The following is a 23,722-nucleotide window of genomic DNA, read 5'->3' on the forward strand; positions in this document are numbered from 1 at the left end:
GGGGAAAAAAGAAAAACCTTGCCTGGTTTGCAGTGCTTAGTTTTCCACGTGTACTATTTTTGCCTTCTGGTTTAAAGAAGATGCATTGCTACAACCTGGGAGCAGAGAGAGCATCACCTGATTTAGATGACTGTTTACATGAGGAACAGAGTAAAAGTTTTGGTAAGCTTACATCTGTTTGCACATAGGTAACTATGGAAAGTACTTGTGAGCAACAAATACATTATAGAAATGAAAATCAATTTTAAAAATAGAGTCAAAAACATTAAGAAGCTAAATTTATTGCATAGTTTATTTGCAACAGACTAGCAAACCAACTCTAAATGGAATTTCATCTGATAAATCAGAAAGAAACAAATTAAATTGGGAGTTCCTAATCCCGTGACAGCAACAGGGCAGAAAGTTCTAAAAATTGAGACCAATTCCAAGGAATATACCTAGGCTTTATTTAAATAAATAAACTATTCTCTCTGTATAAAAGTTGGAAAGGCTTACGTTTTTCAAAACATAAGCCATGGACATTATCATGTGTAAGAAAACCGGTGTAAAAGAACAAGTCCAGATGGAATTTTGAATCTGCTGCATAGAAAATTATCCACACGCACTTAGCTGAGTCAGGAGGGAAAGGAAGCAGACACAGCTACTTATTCCTACTGAGAGTTCTTTGCTTTTCAGCATGCTCCACAATTTTTTCTTCTACATAAAGTCCCTTTCGCTTTCTAACTGCATTCATGTACTTGCGGGCCTGGTTCTCAGAGTCTGCCTTTTCCCCAAAGTGCAAATATTCTTCCTCGGTGGTTGGTACCCAGAACGGGTCACTTGAAATGATCTATAAAAAGAGAGAAGGAAAAAAAAAAAGTAATGTAAGACAAAGCAAAGGTTTACTAGTACATTTCAGGTAATTTTAATCTCTGAAGTATACAACATGAAAGTAGAGGAGGCAGTTTTCTGGAATGCCTATTAGCTACTTAAGCTGAAAACAAGAACTAGAAACACTATGTAGTATTTGCACAGGAAGCATATGATAGCTTTTTTAATTTGGTTGCATTTATCTGTGTACAAATTTTTTATAAACAAATTTAATTGCCAGTCAGCAAACAACACCAACTCGTGCTCAGAAAATTATCAGTTTCCAAGAAAGAATTTCTTATTTAGAATATTATGTCAGTTTGATCTTATCAGAATTTATAAGAACTGAAGGTTTCTGCTCATTTCTGTGTCCTATGTTCTTCACACCCGACGAAACGGACAGATGGCTTAATATCATTGTTTCTGTCTTTTACAGAGCTGTTCTTGCAGCTTAATATCTCAAGGGCCCTCCGCTAGAAGAGATTTCAGATCTAACGTGATAAGGGAATGATTGGACAAATCTTTATCCCAGTTCATCCTATATACCCTGCACTTCTCAGACTACCATAGAGTATGCCAAACATCTAGTTATCTTCAAAAGTAGTTATTTCACTTAAATGACCATAGATTTTCTCACTAGATGCAGTTACAGGTAATATAATTTTACTAGGAAAACAAAGACAACACTGCATCCATTTCTTAAACAAAGTCCTCATGGGAAAAGGAATGCAGGTAAGTATTAACTACTGTGAGAACAGTGATAGTTATGACAATAACTGAGGACAACACATCATGATCATTTCTGAAATATACTAGCACTAACATTAAAAAATAACAAGGATGCAACAAACTTCCCTAAACTATCAATTTTAACTTAGTGCTATAAACTTCTTCCAACGTTACAAACCTTTTCTTCTGACAAATACTTTTAATTGCCATATGCTATTTCAAGCCAAGCAAAATTTCTTAGTCTATTTAAGTAACACAAACCAAAAAAGAAAGAATTAAAAAATAAAAAAAAAATGGATTAAGATGGAGAATTTCCTTACAAACATCAAATTGTCAAGTCCTATTTTAATACCTCAAATGCTAAATAACACCTAGCACAATCAGAGAAATTACATTTTACAGGAAGTTAGGAAAATGTCTATGCTAGAAGATGGTTATTTTTTATTAGGGAATATTGTAGGTTCAATGTTTCAAAATAGTATGTTAAGCCCCTAAAAAAAGTTCTAATTTGTTAAGTATGTACATAACCCTGGTAACTTAAATGGGTTATCATTTACATGAAAAAAGAGATATGCAATCTCATTTATCTAGGTGGTAAACGAACATGCATAGGGTTGTCTGGCTGAAAACCAAAGCAAGCAGAGCTCAGAAATAAATGCTATGAAACTTTGGTTTCCAAACTTAGGTTTTTACATTTATTTTTAACATAAAAATAACGACTGACTAACCATAGAAGAATCTGACTGAGTCATACCCATTCTGATGCCCTATACAGGGACATTTAACCAATGCCTAGAAACTTAAAGGTGATTCCTTGACAGAATATATCATTTAAAAAAAAAAATGCTCTCCTTTTGAGAGCTTGAAAGTTTTACCATTACTTTATACACTTGAAATAAAGAAAAGAGACAGTCGTGTGTCGTACCCCTCCCCTGCCCCCAACTTCTGGGCACAGATTGCATGTTGATTTGATCAGGTTACTTAATCATCATCATGCTGGAAAAATACCAAAGACTTCCCCATACACAACCTGTCTAAAGAGCTGAACAAACAAAAATTTCCAAGTTCAAGACAAAGCACACAAATGGGAAAAAGTGATTCATACTCCATGGATGCGCTCCAGAACACACTGCTGAGGGAGATCACACAGCTACAAACTATAACAACTTAAAAGGCTGTTACTATCCCCTCTGATGAAGTTCTTTCGCATTAACGAGAAATCTAACATACACAAATTATGCTCAGAGAGAAACGGTGGTTCTTGAAGAATGAATGGAAAAGAGAAGTCCAAATAGGACTGAACTTACAAGTCTAAGCTACCTATAAATATTTAGATACTGTAGTGATAGATGCTTAAGAAAATCCCTAGGTTTAACAGACTGGCTCTTCCATTAATTTACAAAAGACTTGTTCTACTAATGTTAAGTTTTATACTGCATACTTCTTTCATTGAAAGCAATTATTCATTATCTCTAGCTCTCAGGAAAGCTGAGATAACTGGAGGCTCTGTACACACAATTTAGCATTTAGCAACTAACGGGCAAACCTGCAAATTTACTGCAGTGCTGGGGTACCGAATCCTGAGTGAACCTTGTACCACTGCATTGTGCAGAGCAGCACTGGAAAGAGACTTAAATTAGGTTTTGAAAGCCACATCAGTACCTCCAGCAGCTACTTTTGTGCCTCAGCATGTGTAAATAACTTATGCATTACTTACTGCTTCTGGAGCAAGTTACAGAAACTTTTGAGAATTTCTGTTTATGAGGATCGTGCCCAACTGAATGGTGTAGACATATTGCAGAAGATGTGGTCAATTAGGAACATACTATTTGTAGTTAACACTGTGGTAATTAAAGAGAAAGACAAAGCCAGATCTACTGACTCAGCTGGAACTTGGGGCATCAGCTGTGCATCTCCTTTAAGAAGTCAGCAAATAGCCACGTAAACAGAACTGTAATGTAACTACACAGACGTGTTATTGACACAGCGACACAAAAAAAAAGTAGGAAGTTTTCTTTTTTGGAAGTTCCAATTCTGTAAGTGAAGGTGAGGGCACAAGACTAGATTGTCCTTCTTTTATTCACATAACATTAATGGATCAAAGCAGATGCACATAGCAGGTGGCATCCATCATTCCCCACACTCCGCTAATACACTGAAATCAAAAGCAAAAAAAAAAATAAATAAATCCATATAATGCTCCAAGAGAATTGCCATCAATATGCTTACAGTAGTAGCTACCAGAATGGTGGGTCTGGGCTTCCTGGAATCAGATCTGTGAAGCTTTTTAACCCCTGAACTATTGTTTGTATTCATGGGAAACACATAAGGAGACTGTGGAATCCATGACAGTTCTTGTCTGGATAGAGTCCTAAACAATCAGTTAGATTCTACATGGACCAATACTTCTGGAAAATGATATAGCCATCTACCAGAGAGCATTTACTGTGGATCCTGGAAACTCCACATGACCAGAGCAGAAAAGAAGAAAAAAAAGTCAGTAAAATACATCCTGAAGAATGTGTTCCAGAGCTCACTGCAGAACTAAGAGCTAATTCTAGGTATAAATAAAACAGTGCTTACAATGAAATCAACTGGGATTAGGTATTTTAAAAGAAGATTAGATTACTTCAAATAATGTAAAAGTAAAGATATTCTTGAGAAAAAGAAATCATTCTGAAGTACAATGTTTCATTAAATATCACATCTATTCAAACTAACACACCCAAACAATGAAGTCTCATAAGACTTGTTTAGTAACTGCATGCAGAGCAACAGGCTAAACAGCTGTCATTTTCCTTTTTGCCTAAGAACCTACATGCTAAATATTCAAACAATGCACGTCTGTATCTTTTTCAGACATAATCTGAATACCTGTAATAATTAACTCATAAAAATGCTAATAGTATGAGTACTATTTTAATACTGAAAGACAATACGGTGTGTACTAAGTTCTGCAAATGATTATGTAAATTAATCAAACTTTTCAATAAGATTTGAGTTAGAACAAATTACTTTCAATTCAAGAGGACTTGGAATTTTAAGCCTTAATTTGAGGATGATTTATTGTTTGCATTTTAGTGGCACCCAGATGGTTCCAATAGTGATCTGGGTCCCATTGTCTAGTGTATTTCACAAAACGACAGTATGAAACAGCCTCTGCCTAAGGCAGCCTAATTACGCAAAACAAGGTTGAGAGAAGCATCAAAGACAAACAGACAGGATCTGCCTAGGTCATCCAAAAGGTCAGGCAGATATGGGAACACAGCCATGTTCCTAGTAGCACTTCCCCTACTGGTCCTTACTGCTTGATGAGGACAGAAAATTCCTTTTAGCAAAATAGCATAGACACCGAAAATGCTTTAGTTGGACCATGAATTCAAAGAGCAGTCTTGCACTGTCCAATGAAGATTTTAAGACTAGCAAGTAACATTATGGCTGGTGTGAACCACTTAGTAAGAAAGCACAAGAACTACAAAATTCAGTGTTCTTGGACACTATGATGGACAGACCTTCGCATGCCAGGAAAACATTATGCCAGAAGCTGTTTTTCAAAAACAACTTCAAAATAACTACTACGCACAGTTTCAGAGAGTATGTATCAGTGTATCAGGATCTTTCTGCTTTAGAAAAAAATCAATCCTAGAAAGATAGTTCATGGCTTCAAGAGCACTGACCGTTCAAATGGTGTCCAGCACTTAATAATGGTAAACACTGTACAACTAAAGGAGTACCCAGGCGTGTAGTTTAGATGTCTGGCACAGTCCTGTCAAACAGAAATTTCCTCTACCTTTCAGGTAAAATGGCAGAAATTTGCAGAGGTTTATATGAAATGTGACCTTGAAAAACTGTCACCTCCAAATTGAGCTTTTGGTAACAAGCTGGGTAGTGCTGTAGAAGTGCTTTTCCACTGTGCATAGCCACATGGTGCTAGACAAGTCTGGATACTGGCAGTGAGCTTCCAGAACAGGGAATACCAGGAAGGACACCCAGCAAGACTGAGCAGATTCAGCTCCTCCATGCCGCTGCACCCATTTCATCACAGTGGGAAGCAGGCATCACCTCCTTTCCTACCTAGGAGTACTGAGAAGCTGTGGGAGTGCTCAGCACCTGGAACACTTGCACAAAACATCATGCTGGAGAAGAGGACTAGAGTGGCCAAGGGTGGGAGGAGAAATATCTACAATATGCTGAAGAATTTTACAGAAGCACCTACACATAAATGTTCTGAAAATAAAAAGTCACAGTTATGTTGTTAAAACACAAATTCTCATATTATAGCAAATACTTTGTGTACCAGCTTGCCCATTTTATAAATAGCTAATCTCTATACAATATCCTGAAAGAAACAAAAGCAATTCACTTTCAGCCTCCCTTTTTACCAATTATTTGACTGTCTTGTATTCAAACCTTAGCTTCACAGAAGAATATTGCCACTTTGCATCACTATACATCAACTTATATATCAAACACATAAATACATTTTCTCAAGACTATTATGTATAACTTTATAAAGGCATTTAAAAAAATGTGAAAATAGATTGCTCACTGCACAACTTGACAAAGTCTCCCGATTTTATTTCTCTGTGTATTCCTTGTATTATTCTCAAAAGCTCTTGATTTTAAATTATATGGTTTTGAAAAATAAAATACAATTAGAGAGGAAAGTTGTATATCCAATACAAAAGTTAATTTACTTCAATTCTATAGCCATCTTGCAAAAGTTTTAAAAATCCAAAAAACATCAGATTTGCAACATTTAGTTTTCTTTTAGAGAAAGGACGTTTAAGGGAATATGGAGTAACTTACAGTCAGGCTTTAAACATTTAACCTACAGGATTGTATAAGGTGTGCAGATTCCCTACAAAATAACATGAGCATCGAGAACTATTTCAGAAGAACTCAGAAATTTCATTGACAATACTGAAAGGGCATGGCCTAGGCCTTAAAGTGCATGAAGTCAGATATGACATCATGTCTTTCAATAAATACTGTAATAATGAACATTTACACATTTAGTTTTAAAATAAACTTGTGCTAGTTTATTTTGGCTCAAGAGCATCGTCCTTGTTTGTGTCTCATTCAGCGACAGCTGAGCTTTAGCCTTGACTTCAGTCAGTAGCAGTGGAAGGAAAAAAGGAGATCTGTGGTTTTACTGATACATTTTTTTCCTATTACTTAAGACACGTGTATTGAAAAGGAAATTTAAAGCCACACCACTACCACTTTTATTTACTATTTAATTAGCTTCAGATGCTCTGGTTAATATAAAGACTTTTTCATATTTGAAAGGTTCCAGGTTACTCCTAGAATTCATTTACATGCGTAAGCCAATACTTGCACAATGATGTAAAGTCACAATTCATACATAGTAGAGGCTCACAGATTCTTAGAGTCTCTCATTACTTCAGCCTGCTTCCTTGTTTAATGCAGGCCTAACAGTTGCACCCGACAACTTCTGTATTAAGCCCCTATCTTCTATTTGAGCTGTACAATTAGGAATGAATGAATTAAAATTCACAATATAAGACTTCCAGTGATTCAGACTGCATCATGTTCTTATCATTTATTACCTACAGTCCTTCTTCTTTTACCTTTCTCCAGTGTCTTACGGTAAACCCTAGACCCTATTCTACACAGAAAGAATACTCAAAAAGAATTCAGATTAAATGTGTTTGCAGTTCACCCTCCTCCTCCAAGAACAAAAAACAATCAATGAAATTTAAAAGATGCATTAGGAGGAATACTACACATTTCACAGCTTTACAAGAAGTAGTTATCTTTGACAATTTCTGCAGTTGCTGATAACTCAATCATAATTTGAATAGAGCCACATGCATTATTTTTACTATAACACTGATTTCCCAAATGGGATTAGAGCTCCATTATTCTAAACACTGTGCGATCACAAATATCTTCTTGCTCAAATAACTTTATGAATAAGAAAAAAATGACATGACTGAGTGCAACAAGTAACTGCAAAGAATCAAGTGAGAACAAATACTAATAGAAAGTCTATTATTAATTCAAGAATACAAAAAGTAGAAGGCATTTGTAATTATCACAAAGCTATATATTTTAAACTGAGAATTCAAAAGAAAGCTTATACTGAAAGCTAAGAAGATATGGCCTAGTAAACCCAAAACACTTAACATTTGCCTAGGGATATCAGAAGGAAAATACTCAACTACCTTTTAAAATTAATTTATTTAATCTGGGACCAAACTGAAAGCTCCCACTAATGGTTATTTAGTGCCATCCTCTACAGGTAGAAATACATTTAAGCATGACAGAAAAAATGAATTAAAAAAAGCACTATCTGACAAGATAGATCTTATTGCTCCATCCCCTGGGGATGAAGTGATCTGAACCATACAAAATACATTCATTAACTTGAAAAAAAAATATGGTAATTTCATTTCCAGAGAGCCCCGAAGGTTCCATTTAAATATCTGCTCTACCATTGGCTGTCCTGTGTTTATAGTCTACAAGTCATATTAATGAAACAATAATAATAATAAAAAAAATAATTCAAACCTCATTTCTTTAAACATACTTTTACGTATGATTTCTATGAGATTGTGTGAAATTTTAAAAATACCAAAAAGTGGTATTTCACTGTCTGTAAAATGAGGATGAGTACACGGTAGAAGGAATCTCTGTAGAGAAGCCCATGTTCTAGCAACTCAGCTAATGAGCCAAGCACAGTGAAAAAACACCACTTAGAATTAATTCAGAATGTCATAGAAGGGATTGGATAGAGTGCAGTTAAGGCTGCAAATGTACACTCAGTAACAGAGCAAATGTAAAACAAAATCAAGCAGCTTCCACACTCCCCATTCATCTTTAGGGAAAAAAGAGCATGAGATTACACAGAGTTCACAGTGTATCTTATAGAATGATACACTAAGTAATCGGGATTCAAATAAAATGCTGGCATTTTTCATGAATATGCCAAGGCTACCATGTATATACACTGACAATTCATGAGTAACTTTACACTGTGAAGTCATACCTAATATTTGAGGAAAGCTGGTAGGTCTATTTTGTTTTGTTTATAGGAGAAGAAACAGAGAAAAGCTACACAAATGTCTTGTGATCTGAGACACAAACCATTTTTGCTGGCTTCTCTGTCATACCACCACTGGATTCTGCAAATGGTATTTATTTAGCAATTCTGCTGATGATGTGAGAGTAGAAAACACTCCCTCTGCCATCACTACACATAGTCATTGCTAGTAATTTAGTAGAAGGTTTATTTTGTCAGAAAAAATATAAGCATGAATTTCAAAGTGACAAAAATCCCTCCCCACCGACAGATTTGCCAGGTGGAAAGCTGACTGGCTTACACCATCATTTTTCCTACTACCACTACATTTTAACAATCTAGCTGTAATTATAATCTCTCCTGAGGATCATTTTTAGAAAACGTTACCAGTTGCTCAGATCTCCATCTCCTATGCATACCTGCAATTGTCTGAACATTTTTTAAAATGTGAAATTTGTAACATCTGACACTGTGAACATATACGCCATGGTTTGGGGGTAGAAGGGAAGGTCATGGAGACAAGGGGTTGATGTTGCTTAGTATTGGAGAACAGTAGCCACCAATCCTAAGGAAACTGGCACAGAACAACGGTTAGCTGGAATTAACATCCCTCTGACTGATATTCCTTTAGGGCACTGATATTAGAGAATTTAGACAAAAGACCAGTTAAGCCACAAAACCTCACCAGCTGCACTTCACATGAGAACATCCAAAACTGGAAGAACTACTGTATGCAATACTGCCAATACTCACTGATTTGAAGGAGCTAACCTGTTCCGGCTATACACAAAAAATTGTTGCTATTTTTTGTGCACACACCATCTGTAGGTGTTGCCTTTATTTTATTTATTTATTCTCCATTCAGTGTAGCTCTGTTACTTTATTTATTTTTAAATCTCTTACTCTACTGCTATTTCTCCCTTCCCCAAGTCTCTGTGAAATAAGTTTTGGTTACAAGAAGATGAAATAAATCACTATTAATATTGAGAAAAGACAGGTAAGTCCCTTTTTCACTGTGCTTTCTAACGCCAGTAAGGTAGTGTTGCCAAGAAAGATGAAGCTTACTGTTTCAAGGATTCCCAGCTCTTTTGGTAGCACATGACTTGGCTGGTTTACAGAGATGCTCCTTTTCCAATTAGCATTCACATAATATTCCTAAGCCAGTTACAGCAACTGCTAACAAGGAAATACTGCTATTGAAGTATTTAATAAATCCTCCTGTTAAGATGCTTTAGCTACAGGAAATGAGGAAGAATACACACTATGTGAGACACCAGCACATACTTTGGAGAGAAACAGAGGTAAACAGATCATAGCTGGAAACTGCATGGAGTATTACTGACCTCAAAAATCTGTAGTTGTTTGTACTCAGAGACTTGACATTTGAGGTCACAAAAATAAAGCAGAAGATAACAAAGTAAGATTTTCTAATCCATTTACAAAAGCTTTTATGATCCTAACATCAAATAAAGGAATACCTGACAAAAAAGAAATCTAGACTTCAATTGTTTTAAACAATTGATGTGAATAGTTTATACTTGGACTCTTGCCCCCGAACCCATTTTTAGCTCCTTCGATAGAGTCTTCCAAATAGTCCTACAATGCAGTTTTTTTTGGTCTTGAACAAGGAACTCTGATTTCAGGCTTTTTGTCTTACTCCACCATCATAGGAACAAAAAGCACACTATCAGCTGATAACATTTCTTATCAGTTTTCCCATCTGCATATTTCCTTTACACCTCAACATTTACCTGTTCATGTCTAAGTGACAAAGATGAACAAATGGAATGATTTTGAGGACACCTCCATTTACTGTGACCAGACCTGATTTTGAAAGAATTGAATCAATTCCATTTGCCTTTAAGTATGAAAATGTATGTTGAGTTGGACTATATAAGGACAAAAATACTGAGATATCTGTTACTAAAGGGATAACTTCCATATACATTAGATTTGTTGCTGCATTTTTTTTTTATTAGTGGTAGCTTCTTTTTTTCCCCACTCTCCAAACAAGTTTATCAAAGAACTAATTTTAAAAGGCACATTAAATTTAGGCAAACAAATTTACGAAGAATCAGTTTCATTTGTGAAGCACTTAGTTTATACTGAAAAAAAAAAAGCATCCCATCCAAAGAAAATATAAATACATTTTTGAACAGCATATCTATAAAAGCAAATAAGATCAATATAAAGGTACTTTTTCCTCTTCGTTTCAAAAAGGAATTAATCAAATGTCTTGACCAAAACTTAACCTTTTCCGCTTATTATTCCAGTCTGCCACATCTACAGGAAATAGATCACCAAAACAGATGGAGTGAATAGATATTTTTTACCTCCCAGTGGCTGAACACCAGCTGCGGACTGGCCAGGCCACTAGTTCTCTTCCTGATTTCATCAGCAAAACCAAAGCTTTCAGCTACTGGCAGGACTGCCTTAATAATAAACACATCCGTTCCCTCTTTCATCTCCTCTTGTAACACTCTGCCTTCTCGTTTGGACAAGACAGCATACACACGACCTGCAAAGACATCATTTCAGTGAGCTCACCAATACATTTATATTCATGAAGAGATATACATAAATATTTACTTAGGAAACTTCAGCATTAAGTAAAATACATCACTTCTTTGGCTCAAATTCTTCCCTGTAAAATTTTAAGTGAATCAATTAAATTTACACAAACAACATACTCTGCCAGTACAATGTGCAGAACCATATGAGTAATATTTAATAAATGATAACTCCTGCATGGCTCTAGACAATGCTTGTACTACATGCATTTTAAAAAAATTGCCATATGATTGTATAAAAGGCACTTTGCCAGATTATGCGCCTAACTTGCTTTACTTCTTACAAGCAAATATTTGAGAAGCATTACCAGCTAAGAAACACTGCTAAGTAATACTACTGTGCTTCAGACATTACATCTTATCTACCTTTAAAAGTTTAACTCACCATATCCCTATATGGTATTTGTGTCCCAAAGACTGTAGTGCTATTCTAAATCACAGAAAACTTGTTTATCTTATATATTACGTGTTGATTATATTTAACATATTCCATTATTTTTGTAATTAATTCATCCTTAAGTTTGTCATGGATAATACTTATTTTTCCTTCCCAAATATCCAGGACTACATTGTACATATGATGAAAGTAGTTCTGAAAACACACATGTTCAACTTTACAGAAGGCATTAGATAAATCTGTATTTAAAATGTTTTTGTAAATTTATAGGTTATGTGATCTTCAGACAAAAGCTAACAAATACATTTCTGCTGATCAAGACAAAAAAAAAACACAGGAAAAGCTATATAGTGAAAAAATATTTTAGGAATGCCTTCATTCACTAATACGAATAATTAGTTAAGTATTACATGTACAAATTATCTTTAAAAGTACCTTGGAGTGAAGAACAAGTTTATATTAATTCTTAAGAAGTTCCAATATTTTATATTAGATTTAACTTGAAAATACATTAAAGTGTAATGGTAGTTTTTAAACAGCTGGGCAAAATTGTCTCTTTCTGAAAATTAGAAATATGCATTATCATAATACTTTCCAGCTATTCTGACTTGACAGAAAGATACTATTAAATACTACAGTCACACACGCTGATTTGCATATAAATTTTAAACCTTCTATGGGACACCACAGGAAAAGTTGGCATGGGTTTATTTCTTTTTTTTTTTTTTTTTTCATATATAGAATCTGGTCCTTCGTCAGGAAATTTAGCACAAGCACACAGCTAGTACAGTTAAATCTTCCTGTCAGATATAGGTAATGAAGCAACAGTTCAGTAACAATCATTGCAGAGTTTGTACTTCTCTAATAAAACGTGGGTTGAAGTATTCTTTCTACCATCACTGATGATTTTTATCTGCTCATGCCCTTCCCAGGACATCCTCACTGTTCCTCTGACTGAACTTCACCTTTACTATGCACAATAGCCTTCTTATTGCTTGTGAGGAAATTGAGGAAATACTTAAGATTCTATATTCAAATGATGAAAAGATTAAAGCATGCTGAAGAGAAGTCACTGAGTTTGCTGTGCATCTATAGTCTTCGTTCGCATAACTCAACAATTTCAAGTCTGAGAAAATTTCAGGGAGAATGGAAAATTCTCAGCTATGAAAAGGTCATATATAAGCACAGCCCACAATTCAGTGCGTCTGTTGCTTAGCATAACTGCTTTAAAATTCAAGTTAAACATGCACTTTGAAAAGAACATCACATCATGGTCACTGTTTATATAGTGTGAACGAACCACACAGCATATATTAAAGCTATTTGTTAAAGCAAGTAAGTCCAAAACCACTTTGTAGGTTATTAATGTTATAATTCATAATATTTATTTTTCTAATTAAGTAGGACTTAGAAAACTTTGCACACGTATTCATGAGATAAGGCAACATTTATCACAAAGCACTTTAGATGAACATATTTTCTGTCCATAATTCATTGAAGACCACTCCTCCAAAACATAAAACCCAGAAGACACTGTATTTATCTTACTAAATGGTTTTCAGCTACATGTATTTCATCCAAGTAGTCTGGAGTATTGTCTCAGTTACCGTTATCACAAAGAAGTTATATGAGGTCTTCAGTTTTACCACTACAGGCAGGCTGCAGTGTACTGAAGAAATACTAGTTCTACCTCTACACTAATTAGCTGAAGTAATCTACAGTTTTAGCAGCACCAATTCCCAAGAAATGCTAAAAGAACTTTCCATTCAAAAATTAGTTACTTTGAAAACGATAGCTGTTCACAAAACAGCTTAAAGGTGCTGCAAGATACAGAATAAATCTGTATGTAACAGACTCGCTTTAAAGATATATTATGTTCAGCTACTTAAATATTTAAGTCCTGTTCACCACTTTATTATACTGCAGCATTTTTCAGTAGGTCAAGGGAAAATGCTGAACAATTTCTGGATTCCCTATATGCTTAAAAAGTTCCATACTGGATAGAAGTACTGCGGAAGTACAGTGGGATCACCATTTGCAAGAGCCTCCGGGTCACTATAAACTCAGCAAATAGGGAAGACGGAGCTGCTCTTCCATTCTGGAATTTGTGCGTTTTCACTTGTACAACTTAGAAAGAGATAACATGAAGCAATGTGTCTTGCCTCCTAGAGCGCTGTGATCTAGGGCTTAATTTTATTTTATTTTTTGAATAAGGACATGAGCATAGCTAACAAAATCCAAAAACAAAAGCCACAACAGAGCCTATTAAAAACCTTTCCCAACTAATTATCTCTCACATCAGCAAAATGAAAACAGTATCAATATCAATGTATGGAACACCAACTGAAAGAACTAAAGTTAAAAAAGCCAATGTTTTATCATGTCAACTGCTAAGTCCTACTGGATAGCGAGCACGCTCTTCCCTCGCCCTCACGAGGATGCAAGGTATTAGCTTAAACTTCCATAATAACAGATTTGTAATGAACCAGTGCATGCCCACAGTTACCACCACCTAATTCACATTCATTAAACTGAACTGATCTGCTTACACATCTAAGTTGCACTCATTAAAAACATATATATGTATTAGAAAGCCACATTTCCATTTTGTTTTATGGCACAACTGGTAAGACAATGCATGTCAATCACATCACTATAAACAATCACGCATAGTGGGCGTTTTTTGAGAACAGCAATTTAGGTTGTGTTTTTGTGATTTAAAATTCATATGCTGCTTTACGGTCTGAAGTAGGTGCTGCTCTAATAGTAATGTAACAGATCAAAAGTTAGACTTCGTTGGGCTTCCTTACACGTTAAAAAATAATTAAAGGCAGTTAAAAAATGTAGAAGTTATATGTGGCAGTTTAAGGTAATGTGCTGATAAGCTTACTGAAGGGCACCTTTTGCCAGGCCTACTAAAGAGCACCTCTGGAAAAGAACAGGATCATACATCTGTACAAAACAGTTGCTCATCGAAAGGCATTTCTTTTCACAACATACAATTGTAAATATTGCTGTGCAGACCAATTTGTTTTATGTAACTGCTATCATGCTTGTGTGCATGACAACAGATTTTTACAACAAATAACCAAATCTTTCACTTTTATCTGTGGGGTATACTATAATTTCTGTCACGAGTAATATGCTCAAAGTAAGTTTCCTGATAGCTTAAATGCAACGGCAACTAGTTTTAAATAAAATCTCAATATATTGGATCAGATTCAGTGTGCAAGAAACTCCCATGGAGAACTCCAAGAACAAATGTTGGAGTAAATTAAGTGGTGTTATAAGTAGGTCATAAAAACAAGTTTAAGTAGGTGCAAGTGGTAAGGTAATAAGTGACACAAAGCTGGTATGCATTGGGTTTGCAAAATGAGCAACTTGCATACCAGAAGGATGACAATACTAGCAAGAAAATATACCAACTGGACTGTAATAATTATTTAAGATTCTATATTTTTCCTAATTTACTTCTATATCAATTATTATATTATCTTAAAACATACTGACGGCATATACTAACTTAGATTCTGTACTTAGTTCACAAAAAGGACATGTTTCCTCATATTTCTTCATAGAAATGATGCCTGAAGTTTGGAACACCATGTAGTTGTTTGTGTTTACCTACTGAAGTTGATATTACAAAATTTCATAAGAAGGCAACATTTTGTATCTTGCATTTCCAAAAACATTTAGTGATCTTATTTATGCACGGTTCAGGTAAGGGTGAAGAATTCAAAAATTTCAGTCAAAATACAAATACCACAAACATCAAACAGTGATTGCAGAAATCTACTAGAGAACTACAAAAAACCTCTGACAAATCTTTTAATCTAGTTCTACTTTCTGATTGTCAGATTTTATATATGTAAAACCTCATGTATTAACTCAGAAAGCAAATTCTTGACAAAGGTTTGTTTTCTCTTACCTAAAACTTCTGCAGTAGCCATAATTTCACATGTGTACATTGCTGCCATAAGCCTCTGTGGTTTTGCTTGCAAAGCATAACGACAAGCTTCTTTCATGGTGGCAATCAGTTGTCCAGAAAAAGGACCATAACAATCTGCAAGTAAAACTTCTCCCTTGTTTTTACTAACTTTCTCAGGTGACTTTCTAACACTTTCACTGCTGTCTTGGTGTTCATTCTCACCACAAACTTCAACAGTACAACTGCTGGTTAAAGAAACAGTATCTTCATTTTGTTCTATGGCATCACATTCCCCTGAATCTTGACGTCTAGTTGACAGCATCTCTCCAACCTTACTAATTTCCCATTTTTCCACTATAAAACACACACCCATCAGGGGTTCTTCACACATGGGACCTGAAAGCGTAGCCAGCTGAAATCCGCTTACTATGCTGTTGTCAAAGTCTTTGTATTTACTGATTTCTTTCACAGCATTCCCAAGGCACTGCCACACAGACTTTGTGTAGCCCTCAAATTTATATAACAAGATATTAGGCCCACACTTCCGTGGTCCAAATGACCAGATATTATCAACAGCGTTTCTCCACTTTCTTCCCTGCAGATTTTGCTCTAATTTTTGCTTGAATTCCTTGATCCTATCGATAGTCTTCTGATTTATCTCATGAGTTTTTTTATCTTCATTCAGAGATGTGTTGAGTTGCTCCATAGTTCGAATCAAGTCACTGTTTTCTTCAAGAAGTCGAGTTACCTCCTCAGGAAGTGGCACTGCTCTTACGCTGAGAGTAGCATGCTTATTTGGAGTAGATATTGTAACAAGCCCATCTGAATCAACCTGAATTCCTTCAGGAATTTTATTTTGCTCCTCTTTTGTTTGGTGTATGACGGCAACTTTCTGCTGTTTTCCTATTTCTTCGTTTACCATATCAACTTTCGGAGGTCTTGTTATTGTCTCTCGGAATGGAATAATAGGTGCTGATACACTAATCTCTATCTTTGCAAACCTATAAAACAAAGTTTTAAGATTAACTTAAATTTTAAAATTGCTTTTAAAATGGGGGAGGGGGAGGTAAGGCAGTGGCCTTAACATGAAACAGATGTTCATGAACAAATATGACTACAAGACAGATTACCAGATAATGCACTTCAAACTCATAAAATCCTAAAAACATCATGTACTTCAAAAAAGAAAGGAACAGAATAAAACAAAAGTAAAAACACTCATGCCACTGGATTAATCACTGGTTCACTCATATCTTGAAAACTATGTACTGTTGCTCTCTCCCCTCAAAAGAAATATAAGAGAACTAGAAAAAAATGAGAATAAAGATGATCAAAGGTATGAAAGTACAAGTCGTCTTCAGATGTTTCAAGGATATGACAGAGGTCTACAAAATCATGAGGGGCATAAGGAAGGTTGACAGGGATCAACTGATAACCAAACCACAACAGGCCCTGAACTGTCCCTGAACTGAAAATGATTAAGGTCCAGGAAAGTATCAGTAGGGGATTTTTTCATATGGTTACTTTGATTTTACTCTTCCCCAGACATCTGCTTTAGGCCACTCTGCTGGAGACATGACTCTGAGCTAGATGGACATTTGATTTGAACTAGCACAGCTGTTCTTACAGTGCGATGTTCCAAAAAGATGCAGCACTGTGTAAGCTGAACAGGTTTTTTAGGTTACAGTAGAGCTAATGTAACTAGCATTTCAGAAAACAACTTTTCCCCTTCAAAGCTTAATAGTTTACTGAAGTAACTTTACCTCTGTCAGAATTCACCTATATTACTCACTGTAATTCACAAGAAATGGTACAAGACAGCAATCCTATCTTTCACTTTTCCTTCCACATACTGGTGAAAGAAGGAAGAAGTTCTTGACCCATGAGCTAATATGTGAAGTATGGCAACTAAGATGTGATAAGTCCTCAGGGATGACTGGAAGGAGAATGAGCTAGTAAATATACTTTGCCCATACTCCTCTTGGGAGCTCGTACCCAAGTGAGAAAAAAGGCATCATGAACCCTATGTCAAGTCTGAGTGGGTCAGTGGTGGAAGTCCTGCTAGTCTGTGTCCTCGGATGTTTGTTGTTTCTGCTTATGACACTACAAGTGCAGTGTTCATGTGCTTTGGTGGTTTGGAACACTGACAACATTTTCTTGAGGAACACAGGTAAGGGACAAAAAATGGTAACTCAACAGCTTATAATTCTCTTCACAACAACTGACACTCAGAAAAAGCTCAAAATTATGTTTATGAAAGAAAAGGTTAGAAATGTAAATATATGGACTGCTACTTGCTGCTCACTGAGATCTTATTTTCCCATCAATCATCAATAACAACTATTTTACTAAATATTTTTTCAAGAGTTTGACCATTATCAATATAAAGGCATTTACACATCTTGGGGTAAAATGCCATGCCAACTGCTGCTCAAGACACAACTGTCTTTATTCTATTGTCTATTTATATGATATTTATATCATATATGATTTATATGATAATTATTTTATCATATTATATCCCAGTGAGGTGTTTCAATAAAAAGCACGTCTGTTTTCAGAAGTGGTATAAACATGTTGCACTAAGTAATAATGAGGATAACAGTAAGAAAATGTATTCAATTTTGCAAGTGATCCACTCTAACTTCCATAGGAAGTTAGCATTGTCTGATATTAACTGGAAGTGGTATGGGCACAGTCAGAGAGACATTCAACCATCTATCACCAAGTTTGTTTTTTGGCTTAGAAAGAAAATTAGAGTAAATGCACATAAGACAAGTATCACAGATTTTTTTTTTTGTAAATAAGATTTAGGAAAGGACTGTTTCAGACAACTGTTCTTTCACCATTTGAAGAAACATTTTAAGAAACTACATGTATTAGTTTATGGTTGGAAAAACCATGGTCATGAGTAAGAGCACAGATTAACTTTCTAAAAAATCAATGTCAAGTGCAAAGGAACAGGATAAGAGTGTGCACATGTGCACATACCATTTTTATCTTGTTGCTTCCTAATTTTTGAGAGTTCAGTTGCCAGACCTAATTCCCCTCAAAGTTTTTATTTTGTACCAATTGTACATTATGTTCTTAATTGGAATCTTGAAACTACTGCAATTTATAACTTCTTTCAAGTTCTCAAAAGGTGCGTAAGTTTCATAAAAATGGGGAACTAGTCAATTCTGCCCAACTGCATGTAATTTTATAACTAAACAAGATACACTTATGAACCAAAGGTAAAAGCTGTTGGTGGATTAGGCTGCTCTTTTACCAAAACATAAATCAAAGACAGATGCATCAAACTGTCAAAGAAATACAATGCACAGTTACTTAATAAAAAATTCTCCTTCCTCCTAGCACCTCTAACCTTTCTTTCAGGTCATCCAAGCAACGCTGAAGATGAACTTCTCCTGCTGTCACTAGCACATGCTCTCCTGTCTCCTGGATTAAAACTTGGACACATGGATCAGCTTGGTTTAAAAGCTTCATTCCTCTCACCAGCTGAGGCATATCACCTGGCAAAATAAGGTATTATTAACACAGTAATACCAAAGAAGGAACACTTGAAGTAAGATATTCTTATACTGAGAAAACAGTAACAGCATCAACTGAAAATATAAGCTATACCTATAGTTTGTCACCAAGAATTTAGGTACCAATGACAAAATTCACATTACACAATCATAACTGTGGTATGCATTTGAATGGATTGCTAGATTTTGTTTTATGGAGTTTTACAATAGAATTAGTATACCATACCCCATGTGGACTACTTAAAAGGCATGAAAGAGTGAACGAAGTACAAGAAGGATTTAAACTGTCTAGAAGCCACTGAGAAATTTTAATGCTATTATAACCTGAAAAGGGGAAAAAGATCAGGAATGTGTGCAGTTCTCAGTGAACCAGAACACAGATGTCCCTAAAACAAAGATGTTTAAAAAGAGTTGCCTTACAGTTAGTGAAAAATGAACAGTCACAGCTGGTTGGTCTGTATCTATGCACAAAACCAGCATGTCAGCAGCCTTTCATAATTAATATATATATATTTAACTAATTATGTTTCCTTTTCCTTATTTTACATATGGGGTAAAGAATATCCACAAGCTTACTAGGAATGCATATTCATATTCAGAAGAAAGAGTGACATTATATTTGTCATTCACTTGGAGACTATTAAAAGAAATATTATATATTTAATGCTAAGCTTTTGAGTGCATAAATGAAAAGTAACCAGACAGAAAATAAAACCAGACATAAAAAATAAACAAGTGAAAAAAAACCAGTGTCATTTTACATGGCCATCATAGCTAAACAAAGAGCTTCACATTCGTACTCTGCATTTAAACCCCCCTGAGAAGGAAGAATAGCTTTTCTTTCTTTTAGAGTTTATGCTAACCATACAGGCACCCACGTGAGATGACATGCTAGAGCCACATGAAGACTATATGCAGCTCACTGAACAATTGATTACTTTCAAGCTGTGAATGCCATGGCCTAATTTTGCTCATCTTCCTGATAACTGCAACCAACAGCTAATTCTCAGGAAACTTTTACAGGTATAGCTACTTTGAGACTTCTGTCTCTGTAACAACTTCGGCTCAAATCATACATTTAGAAGTTACCAGGAAAGAGACATTAATGATGTAAAGACTTAATTTCCTTAAGGGAAAAAAAAAAAAAAAAGAGAAAACACCAAAATTGTGCAGTAGAGTTATATTCCAATACCATTTTCAACTTAATACCACACTCAGTACAACTAGAAACTCAATACTTTCGGAACTGCTTTAACAAACAAGGATGTGCAATATATGACTATCTATTACTCATATACCTACGACGAATAGCTGCTAGGCTGTCCTATCACAAATGAATAAATAAATAAATGTAATTTTAATGTTAGTGGATTTTGTACCTAAATAGGAAGCCAGTTATTTTGGACCTCCTGGGAATACCGGGTGCTGTAATTATGGACTGCCCAGGGAGGTGGTTGAGTCGCCATCCCTGGAGGTCTTTAAAAGACGTTTAAATGTAGCCCTTAGTGATATGGTTTAGTGTAGGACTTGTTAGGGTTAGGGCTGAGGTTGGACTAGATGATCTTGGAGGTCTCTTCCAACCTAGACGATTCTGTGATTCTGTGAAATGGAAATTGGACTGAAATTGAAATAGAGATATACTACGGATGGGGGCAGGGGTCAGAAATCAATTAGAAGCAGTACTGCAAATTTGTACCAGGAGTTTGATGATATAGCATAGAAGAACATCAACAAAAGTGAAAAACCCAAAGGTATACTTACCTTCACAGTAAATGAATACTGAAATGTTAGTGTCATGTAGTGTCTTACTTGTAATACAGCTAAAAAGACCACAAAAAGCATAGTAACTGTATCTGTATGTCCTCACTTACTGAGACATGAGCAAACCAGCTAGAAGAATTCACAAGGACAATAAAATGCCATCTAGATAACATATATTTGGTTTATACTGGACTGATCTCTGATTTAATGGATAGATCATAAACTAGCTCTATCAGTAGCATCACCAAGGGTGGGAAGCTGAACTGCTATCCCACTGAATTCTCCTTTAAAACTTACTTGGATGTTTTGGTTCAACAGCTACTCGCACAATTGGTGTAGCCTCAAAGTTGAGAGGTGTAAATGGTGGACAAGCTGGTGAAGTTGACAAAGTTGCAGACTTTAGCACAACATCTTGCAGGCCTCCTATTCCTAATAGAAATTGGAGGGAAAAAGAAGAACAAAAAATATAGTGTCATATGAAAAGAGACTAAAAGTGATCATAAAGGTCAAAAAAGAAAAAAAAAGAAATTATTCTAATTACAAAATCAGAATTAAAAACTCCTTCCTGTTCATATAAACTATTTGTTAAAATATATGTGCACAATCTGAATACTCAAGTCTCTGGTGTGATATCTGATACTCAGTCTCACAGTTCCCACTGCTTTCCCTCTACATTTTAAAAAGCATGCATTTAATAAGCAAACTGAAGAAAAGAAAGAACACGAGGACTTTTTCCACTTGTAAAATGCTCAAACCTTTGTACAGCTCAGACTTAGTTTTGGTGGTTTAAATTTAGAAAAATTTAGATTGCAAGAGGTCAAGGTCGTCTAGTCCAACCGCCAGCTCAAACGAGGGCTAACTTGACAGTTAGATCAGGTTGCTCAGGACTTTGTCCAGTAAAGTTTTAAAAACCTTCAATGACAGACACTCCACAGCCTCTCTCAGCAAGCTCCTCTAGTGCTTAATTACTCCTATTGTAAAGAATGCTCAACCCCCATCCATTTAGGATTCCCCTTTTCTGTAACTTTCATCTTGTAAAATTAGATTTACAGATAGCAGGCTATCAATTCTAATCCTAATATATTTTAAAAAGCAGGCAAGTTGGAGATAACAGCCTAAATTGTAGTGATAAGAAAAAATATAGAAAAAATACTAGCTATAAATCTGCAAAACAGCTACTGTAAATGCATGTTTAGCATTGGCTGGCTGGCACATTTCAGATAATTTGCAATTATTGCCTTCAAATTCCTAAATAACAGAACATCATTTATAATTTAGTCAGAGCTATTAAAAACACTACCACAAGTGGGTGAATAATAAAGACAACAAATAAAGCTGATATTGATATATGTAGTCATTTCTCTTGATTCTCCCTGAATCACAAGCAACGAGCATTACAATACTTCTATTGCAGTACAAATTAAATGCACACGTAACTTATTATGAGAAAACTGAAACCTCTAAGTCATAATCAGTACCTGATTAAAAATTAAATTTGCATTTAGAGATTGCAGGGAGGGATTTGTGCTCCCTCCTCCTCACTCTCCCTTACATGCCAGAGTAAGGAAAAGCAGAGAAGCTCTTAACCCCAGCCCTCCATTATCACCCTAATTCTGTTCCAGGCTCTTTTTTGGCTTGGTCTTCTCTATTTGAGGCCAGAAACAAAGGGAGTCAGCTTCCACCCTATGAGATCATGAGGGAGTTTGAATTCTGAAGAGCCTGTCTGCTGCAGAGTTATCATCTGCAGAATCAGGCTGTTTCTACAGCTAAAAAGGCCAAGTGTCTGCTCAGTAGGATATGCCAAAATCTAAAATGTCACTATTTAAGAAAACTTGCCTCAAAAATAACTGGAAGCAGAACAACATTCAATGGCTTTAAATGCAGAATAGCAGATGCTACAAAGAAAATAAATCTGTATAAACTCTGTGTTGCACCTGACCTATGACCAACATGTATTTCCTCTTTTTCACTTATTCAACATGTGGTTTGAATGAAAAACAAATGCTGGATCACCACCATCACCAGGGACCGAGTAAAGGGATGGTCAGTTTTATTCTGAGCTTCTCCAGCTGGTAAAAGGAAAATGATTTAAAGTAGGAGATGAACAGATTCTTTTCACAGTGTAATGTGAACCAGAGAAATCAAGTCACCAAATCTTACTTCAGACAGACTTGGTCTTTTCTTGACAGACGTTACAATATTCTTATTACCTTAAAGAAAACCTAAAACTCTCCAGTCTTTTGTTTTACGTTTGAAGGTAAAAGTATAAATTTTTTATTTGTCTGGCAAGACTAATACACTAAAATAATAAAGATCTCCCAGTTTCCAAGAAAATCTATTAAGTTCACAACCTTTAGTTGCTTAGCTGTGTGAGCTAGCATACAGCAGTGTCCAACCCCGATAATCTATTTAAAAATTATTGGTAATGAATGTTGGAAAAAAAACTATAAATATTAAAACTTCTTCGGCAAGTTTTTGCATTACATAATTAAAAGCAACTGCTAACATATTTTCTGAATAATATTACATGAAGATGTAGCATAACTAATTCCAATGTACACATAAAATTACAATAAAAGAATTCTGCTATTATGCTGATATACTAAACTTACTGTTTATTCCCACTGAAACTTATACATTCTACTGGACATCACAGATCTCAAATGCATATTAATGTTACCTAGTTGAATGGATTTAGAAAAGCCTCTCCGAAGTTAAAAATGGGAAGCAAACAAGAGTTTAAGATTTTATCTTGTTCAGCCCTTGAATAAATATCTTGTGTCATTGTAAAACAATCATTTTGCTTCACATTTCTTTTGTTGTAAATTAACTTTCAAAAAGAAAGGAACCAAAGAGAAGAACAGAATGCCTAAGCAAGGAAGATGAGAAAAGCTAGTGCTGTTATGTTTT

The 23,722-nt window shown here is 35.3% G+C and overlaps 1 protein-coding gene across 3 annotated transcripts in view; it reads right to left on the reverse strand.

The window, feature by feature from the left end:
• Positions 1-274: 274 nt before the first annotated feature.
• The window catches only part of EFL1 (elongation factor like GTPase 1), a 71,878-nt gene continuing 48,430 nt past the window's right edge, over positions 275-23,722 (reverse strand). For all 3 annotated transcript variants that reach the window (XM_083849619.1, XM_083849618.1, XM_083849620.1), the window contains 5 exons: positions 21,110-21,241; positions 18,886-19,033; positions 15,522-16,522; positions 10,960-11,144; positions 275-829 (listed from right to left, as the gene is read on the reverse strand). In XM_083849619.1, coding sequence (XP_083705745.1) covers positions 641-829; positions 10,960-11,144; positions 15,522-16,522; positions 18,886-19,033; positions 21,110-21,241 — 1,655 coding nt within the window. In that variant the 3' untranslated portion in view covers positions 275-640. The remainder of the gene's footprint in view (positions 830-10,959; positions 11,145-15,521; positions 16,523-18,885; positions 19,034-21,109; positions 21,242-23,722) is intronic.

The sequence above is a fragment of the Anser anser genome (assembly GCF_964211835.1).
Source record: "Anser anser genome assembly, chromosome: 10".
Lineage (NCBI taxonomy): Eukaryota > Metazoa > Chordata > Aves > Anseriformes > Anatidae > Anser > Anser anser.